The sequence below is a fragment of the Elephantulus edwardii genome, unplaced genomic scaffold, assembly GCF_000299155.1.
Source record: "Elephantulus edwardii isolate Elephantulus edwardi_28Jun2011 unplaced genomic scaffold, EleEdw1.0 scaffold00266, whole genome shotgun sequence".
In the NCBI taxonomy this organism is placed as follows: domain Eukaryota; kingdom Metazoa; phylum Chordata; class Mammalia; order Macroscelidea; family Macroscelididae; genus Elephantulus; species Elephantulus edwardii.
Genome location: NW_006400016.1, coordinates 1,008,297 through 1,016,084, shown reverse-complemented (window position 1 = coordinate 1,016,084; position 7,788 = coordinate 1,008,297). Strand labels below are relative to the sequence as shown.

Genomic DNA, 7,788 nt, shown 5'->3' with positions numbered 1-7,788 from the left:
GCATTTGTTGCTTGCTGTTCTGTTAAATTTTGCTATTCTGACTGGGGTAAGATGATATCCCATAGTTGTTTTTAACATATATACCTTTTAAACAGTTCTCTCTCTCATCTGTTTCAATGCAGTATATATAATTTATCTCATCTTTCTCAGTCTCCCCCCCACCCCACCTCTAAGTCCTGTTTTACAACAGTGGCACTAGGCAGTATTTGTCCTTTTGTGATGGAGATATTTCACTCAGCATAATGTCCTCCAGGGTCATCCTGAATAGTATTTCATGAGTTCCTTGTTTTTCAATCCAGTGTAGAATTCCATTGTGTGAATATACCATAGCTTCTCTATTCATTCATTTGTTGATGGGCACTTAGGTTGTTTCTAACTCTTTGCTATTGTGAACAAAGCTACAATAAACATGGGTGTGCATATATCTGTTTGGGTGGCGATTATGGTTTCTTTGGGGTATATTCCAAGTAGTGGAATTGCTGGGTCAAATGGTATTTCTATTTCCAACTTTTTAAGAAAGCGCTATACAGCCTTGATCTTTTCAATCATTTGCTATGTACCTGAGAGCTGGCCAGTGAATAAGGATGACAGAAGAAGAATTGAGGACATTGAACTGTGGTGTTGGAGAAGAGTACTGAATATCCCATGGACTTCCAAAACAGATATGCCTTGGAGAAAGTGTAGCCAGAGTGCTCTTTGTAGGAAAAGATGACAAAGCTTTGTCTCACATACTTTGGGCATGTTGCTGGGGGGACTACTGTTCCTTGGAGAGGGATATATCATGCTTAGAAAGGTGGAGGTTTGGCAAAACCGAAGATCTTCAACCAGATGGATTGACATGGTGACTGCAGCAGTGGGTTCAAATGTGTCACAGACGATGAGGATGGCACAGGATAGGACAGAGTTCAGGTCTGGTGTTCATAGTCATATATGACTCAACAACACTAAAATAACCAGTGTGAATTTTTTTTTAATTTTTATTTTATTATTTGTGTGTGTGTGTACCATCAAATCAGATCTGACTGGTACAGGAGGAGATTGTCCCTCCTTCCCCGGCAGAGCATCTGGTGGATTTGAACCATGCGCCTCTGGGAGCCAGTGTGAATTTTTTAAAAATCAGATTTTACATTTTGTTTAGTAGCATGAGCATGAAAAAGGACTGAGAGGCAGAAACCATATCTCCTTTTTGCTCACAATCTTCTTCCTGCCTAATCTTCCTATGCCTTCTATCTTTTCCCAGGATACTGCCTATTCCCTGTGGTTTCTCGGCTCACCACAGAAGATTACTACAGGTGATTCCCACCTACTCAGTCCAGGAAGTTGAAGTGGGCCAGGTTCTGAGTCTGGTGAACAGCAGCAGTTAACAGTGTCCCATTCTTCCAAGTCAAGGTGGATGTCCTCTGCTGGAGGGTTTAGGCTGCTCTGTCAGGAATGTATCAAGAGGGTAGGCCAGCCCTAGTGTCCCCTGGGTCCCAGGGATACCTCTGACGAGGCTCTATAAGGACATATCTGTAGGTGCATGAGACACCAAGGGGGAGGCACAATGGGATTCCCCATTGTGGGGGCATTTCTTGGTCGAAGGGGAAGTACCCTTGCCCCTTTCTCTCCCTTTTTAGACTTCATTAAAGCTCCACTAAGCTTGGCTTACACGTGATGTCCTCCTTTGAGCAGAGACTCCATCCAAGTCATTTTATCATCAATGGGCAAACCACAGGAGTGAGGGGAGCTGAGTCAAGGACACTCACTGTGCAGCTAAGAGGTGAGGGAAGCCCCACTCCACTGGTGATGGATGACATAATCTTCTAGCCCGCCTCCCTGTAACTCCTGTCCTGTCACATCTCTGGGACTTCTCTCTCACAGCTTTTCCCACTTAGCCCATGCCTTTATGAACCATGTTTCTTTTTTTGGAGGGAGAGCATATATCTCTCAATATCTTTCTCTTTTATGTACATATATGAAATCAGGGATTGATGCTTTGTGTCCAGCTTTGTGTCTTTTGTATGCATATGTCTCAGATGTGCCATTGCTGGGTGTGGTGGTGCAAACTGAAAAGCTCAGAAATGAAAAATATTTAATGTTCAGAGGAGGAGCAGGCGACAGAGGAATACAGCTTGACATTTGCATTTTCCCTTTCACTCTGACTCATCTTCCCCTCTCCCCACCTCACTGCTCCTCCACTAGCCTCACCCTTTGACACACCCTATCTTATCTAGGAAGGGTTAACACCTGCTCACACCCAACTAGAATGAGAATTAAAGAGAAGAAGGCAAGTTAGGTGGAAAGGGAGATGAGTAGGCTGGTCTGAACAGATTTGGCCTCTCAGAACTAAAAGGACAAACAAACTGTTCTTTTTGTTACTAGAACAGCTACCAGCACCTGACATTCTTGTTTATCATCAAGTTCTTTATTGGGCATATAAGATATGCCAGACACAAACTGTACCTCCTTTATCAACATTTATTGGATGAATGTGTCATTTGCTACAGGAACAGGGATAATATAACAAGAAACAGAAAAAGAAATGCGAGTTTCCCAGATCAAAAAGCTAAAATTAAGAGAGGGCTGGGGGAAACCTCTAGGGACTGTGACCTTCTGGGCAGGAAGCGAAAGAAACCCCCAAGTTCTGATTTCAGAGAAGTATTTGTCATCAGCCCAAGAAAAGTTTTTTATCTCTTCAAAGACCACCACAGGCCCTTCCTGGGGTTGCCCCTTCCAGGGCTGACAGGAGAATCTGTTACTAACACTCCCCATGGTGGTGCAGATACAGAAGTCATTTTTATAGTTAGGCATCCCAATTCCAACAGTCGGGGAGAAGGAGAGTGCCTTTATCCCCTTCCCTTCTTTGGAACCCATTAGTTTCTGCCCTTTTTAACTGTTGAGATAGGAATGGAAACAGCTTCCAGCCTCCAATAGCTCTATCATCACTTCCAAGAAATAAAACTTGAGTGATGTTGTGCCCTTACCACTTTCACATGTCATTTCATCCTCACCCTCGCCTCAAAGTGTCAGAAACAGAAATTACCCGTTTCAGGGATGAGGTAACTGAGGCTCGAGGCGGTAATTTGTTCAAGATGACGCAATTGGTAAATGGCAGAGATGAGACTCTGATGAAGGTCTGACTACCCCAGAGTCCTGTGTCTGGCCACAGAGGGCCTTCTGTGACTCCAGGTTACAAATGAAGTGACAAGGCTGAGAACCTGGCATCTGGAAGCAGAAGGGTGGCCTCCTCTGGAGGGGTGATGCTATGCTAAAGGTATAAAACCACACCCCCTCAGGGGACCGTAGCAGACTGATACTTGGGACATCCAATGTGGGAAGACTGTGAGGTCAGGGGTGGGGCTAGTTCCAGGGGGGCTGGGGAGCCCCAACAGCAGTTCAGAGTATGCTGAGAGTCCAGTGAGGAAGCTACGACTGGTGAGTGGTTGCTTCATGCCAGCTGAGCCTTTGCTTCCCACATTACCCCCATTTCTGTTCACTTCCTACCCATGTGGGCCCTCTTCCCAGGGTTTCCAAGTAGTAGTCCTCCCTCCTGCGGGGTCCTTGCTCATGATGACCTGTTGGGCACAGAGACACTTGGGTTCTATTTCTCTTTAACTGGGCTTCCCAATTCTCTTCTTGAAAGTCAATGGTTTTGATGGGTGATAAATTCCTTGTTAGATACCTGTCTGTTCACTTTTTAAGCTCATACAAGCAACATTAAACCATCTTTATATCCTATCCTTGTGAGCAAATAGCCTCCCTCATACATATAGTTCCTATTTCCCCTTTTTTCATTATTTCTCAAGGGTCAAAAGCTTTTCCAACACCTTCCTCCTTCCTCTACCCTGAAGAGCTCTCTCCTGTAATGTCTGCACCTGCTCTCTTAACTTACTGAATGGGAGGTTTTGGTCTCATCCAGTCTGCGCTCTGAAGATGCATTCTAGAAGTTTCTGCCGATGGGGAAATGGATAATCAATGCCTTACAGTCTGCCTTTCTGTGCGCCCTCTTAGCTTCTTAGGAGCCTCAATACCACCTACCTGATGGGTTCAAAGGGAAGGAGACACACCATCGTCTCAGACTGCTCATAGATGCCAAGGCTTGTGATGGAAGCCTGTTCTACACCAAGGCCTTTCACTGTAAGGAGGACTTGAAGCAGCAAATTCCTATCTGCTATTGTTTAAGGCAGTTTGTCAATTGGCAGACTCAATAATTGCTAGCCTTAAATCAACTGCTTGATATTTTTAACTGCCTGATCCCTGCTTTTAAAGTCTAACTTTGGTCTCATTTCCACTTCTCTGCTTCCCTATCCCTTTCAGGATTCTTGACAAGCTCTGGTCCTCTCTTGGGCTAGTTTATTTTCTCCATTTCAGGATAAAGACCTTAGACGCAGGACCAATGACTCACTCTTTCTCCCCTCACCTCTACAGGCTGGAGAATATGCTGTGCCTTTCTTCTTTGCCCACCATGGACCTTACAGTGTGGTTTCTCTCTCAGAACCTTTGAGATTGGTACCCAGACCGGACACAATGTCCCTACCCTCTATGATATTACACAGCCCCTACAGTTCCGATCGGCTGGTCCAACTGGCAGCCAGGCTCTGGCCAACACTGTGTGATGCCCTCATCTCGGTGGGGAGTCAGGAGTTTCCTGCTCATAGCCTGGTACTAGCAGGTGCGAGCCAGCAGCTGGGTCATGGGGGCAGGTGGGCGCTAGCAGAAGGCGTCAGCCCTTCCACCTTCGCCCAGCTTCTGCACTTTGTTTACGGGGAGAGTGTGGAGTTGCAGCCTGATGAGCTGGGACCCCTCGAGGAGGCGGCCAGGGTGCTAGGGGTCCAGGCCCTGGAAAAAGCATGCAGGAAGGCTCAAAGGAACTGGGCTAAAGAAGTGCAGGACCCAGGGCTGAAGACACATCAGGAGTCAGGAAAATACTCTAAGGATTCTAAGAGAGAACTTGGGGACCTTGCAGAGAAGCAGACACAAGGGTTTTTCAGAGTTGGAGGGAAAGAAGAGGAGCTCTCGCATAAGCACAGGCCACCAAGAGGTAGCCTTGAGGTGACAGGGGCAATGCCACAGGTCCTGGGGGAACAGATAAGATCAAAGGAAGGGAAACTCAGCCAATTCTCTACTGGCCACCAAGGAGCAGATGGGAAGCCAGGAGTGGTCATGTGGTTGAGGGAGAGTCCAGGGGGCCCTGTGAAAAGTTCATGGGAGGCCCCTGGCTCCCTTCCCCTATCAGGTTCCCCACAAGCCAACATCATCCCCAGGCCCTGGAGGGCTGAGGCCTCTTGGGTAGGGAAGGGCCAGCCTTCACGGCAGAGCATCCTGCTGTTGCCACCCAGATTTGGCACCCCCTTCTCCCATAGCACCCCCATCACTGGAGCCTGGCAGGAGCTCTGGCCTTGGAACCAGAGGTGAGTGAAGGGCCTAGCAGAACAGCCTGAAGCCGGGAGGGAGAGGCAGCAGTGATGGGTGGAAGGGCAAGGCACCACTTCTTATGTCTTCTGAACATTTCCTGAGCAGAGGATGAGACAGGAAGCTCAGAGCTCAGTCCCTAAGAAGGTTCCAGGCCACTCCTCTCCCCAGGAAGCTTTTGCCAAGGGTCTCTGGTTTTAGCCAAGGCTGTAACTCTTCCTCACATCTCTCCTAGGATACCACTGCCCCTAAACCTCCAGAAAGGGCTCTGGAGCCAGAACCCATGGGCCTTGTCCAGCCCCACCCCAGGTAAGCACCTCCTGGCTCTACACATGCTCTACAGCATGTTCTTAACCTCTGGGAGAGGGGCTTCAGGAATCCAGCCTGAGCTGGGCCACTATCTCACTCCCTTTCCTCCAGGTTTCCTGGGGGTGGAGGAGGGGAGAGGCGGTGGGGATGGGGTAGGCAGCAGGCAGGGCATATCCCTACCCTTTTGCTCCTTTCAGGGGAGATAAGGATTTCCTCAGGGTCACACAGGTGAATAGGGTGGGGCCCCTCTGGCCTCAGCCTCTTACTAGTCCTGTTGTTTTGCTGGATATATGAGTGAGCTGGTCTGGGAGTCTCTACCTTGTCTTCCTCTGACTCCTATGTCGTCACAGGCTCGACTGCAACCTATGAGGATCGAGATGGCAGAGTTGGTTGCTTATCTCGCGAACACTCTCCTCTGTTCCCTCCTGTTCGGGCTCGGCCCTATTCTTGCTTGGTCTGTGGCAAAAGATTTTCACTCAAGCATCAGATGGAGACACACCACCGAGTCCACACAGGTATGGGCATTTTTGCCCAGCAAGAGTCACCTGCTTCTTTCCCAGTTCCAAACTGCATATATCCCCGTATCCCTCTTCATGCATCTTCTGTCTCCACTGGGCTCCCCCTGTGTTCACCCTAGGTGAGAAGCCCTTCTCCTGCAGCCTCTGTCCGCAGCGCTCCCGGGACTTCTCCGCCATGACCAAGCACCTGCGGACACATGGTGCCTCACCTTACCGCTGCTCTCTGTGCCAGGCCGGCTGCCCCAGCCTGGCCTCCATGCAGGCTCACATGCGCAGCCACCCTCCGAGTCAGCTCCCACCAGGATGGACCATTCGCTCCACCTTCCTCTATTCCTCCTCTTCTGGGTCATCTCGTGCCTCGACCTCTCCTAGTAGTACCCCACCCTCCACTACCTGAGCAAATGTCTGCTGCTTCTTTGGATTCTGGCTAGAGTTTAATGAAAGAATGATAGGTGAGCCGGCTGGCCAGCTCGGCTCCTGATCAGACAAACTGGGTTCCGGAAGCCCTGAAAGAAGAGCGTTTTCCCCGATGAACGGGCTGCAGAAGCCTGGGCTTGGGAGAGCCCGAGTAGAGTGAGGTTTGCAAAAGTGGCCAACTGTACTACTGTATCTAGCGATTGCATACAATAATATAATAAAAATAAAGAGTTTTTACTGTATATTCCTATCAGTATAAGAATTATCAAATCCCAGTCTGGAATCTATGGGCGTGGGGAGTAAAGGGTGGGAGATGGGGGTGGAGAAACGACCTTGCCCTGTTGTCCTGTAGCGGCCCCTGGTGGCCGTGCGTCCTCTGTCCAACGCAAAGGCCACTTTCTCCATCTCCAATCTGGAGACAGAGGGCTTAGAGGGGCCACGTTCGAGCTGACTTTGCAGAGATCCCAAGTCACCTGCTTCCATAGCAAGCAATGACCCATGGGTACGAGTAGGCCAGGGCTCCAGAGAAAGCGTGTACCCGGCCGTCAGTCATCTGAAGGCCTTCCTCTCCTGGCATAAGGACTCCTACCCTCAGCTGTTGTCTCTCCCAGAATGGTCCCTACAACATACCACGCCCATCGGGCGCCGGGCGGCGTTTAAGACTGGAACTGTTCCTTTACCATCACAGCTTCTTCCCCAGCCCACGCCTCCGGCAGTTACAAACTTCATTTCCCAGGGACTCCCAGGTTCCCACGGTCCGAAGCTCACTGCACTCTGGGTATAATAGTGCCTACGAGTCACCTGCCCCAGCGATAGCAATAAAAGCCATCTAGGGAGAGGACCATACCTTCCAGTCAGTCCTGGGCGCTGGCTTTCCCGAACATGCTAGGGACTTTCTAGTCCCAGCTTTCGCTACCTTAATTCCCAGCGGAAGGAGCAAAGCTCCTGGACTACATTTCCCAGAGGCGCCTGCGCCGCGTTCCTCTCTCCCACCCCATCCAACGCCGGCCGCGACGCACGGTCCGTGCTCCCCGGGCGCGGGCTGAGTGACGGCCGACAGGCCGCGGACTCCCGCTCCCGTGGTGCCCCGCGCGCGGCCGGCCCAGCCTCCGGCTCCCGCCGGCCCTGGGGCGGCGCTGGTTGTTGTAGTGAG

At 50.0% G+C, this 7,788-nt stretch overlaps 2 protein-coding genes across 2 annotated transcripts in view; both read left to right on the top strand.

Moving 5' to 3' along the window:
• Nucleotides 1-4,506: 4,506 nt before the first annotated feature.
• ZBTB32 (zinc finger and BTB domain containing 32) lies at nucleotides 4,507-6,615 on the top strand. The gene is made up of 4 exons (XM_006899719.1): nucleotides 4,507-5,390; nucleotides 5,627-5,733; nucleotides 6,000-6,215; nucleotides 6,338-6,615. Exons 1-4 carry the CDS (start codon nucleotides 4,507-4,509, stop codon nucleotides 6,613-6,615), a joined length of 1,485 nt encoding a protein of 494 aa, XP_006899781.1.
• Nucleotides 6,616-6,747: 132 nt separating this feature from the next.
• Nucleotides 6,748-7,788, top strand: part of KMT2B (lysine (K)-specific methyltransferase 2B) — a 25,204-nt gene continuing 24,163 nt past the window's right edge. Inside the window, exons 1-2 of the mRNA XM_006899718.1 lie at nucleotides 6,748-6,791; nucleotides 7,599-7,783. Of these exons, the coding sequence (XP_006899780.1) occupies nucleotides 6,748-6,791; nucleotides 7,599-7,783 (229 nt within the window). The remainder of the gene's footprint in view (nucleotides 6,792-7,598; nucleotides 7,784-7,788) is intronic.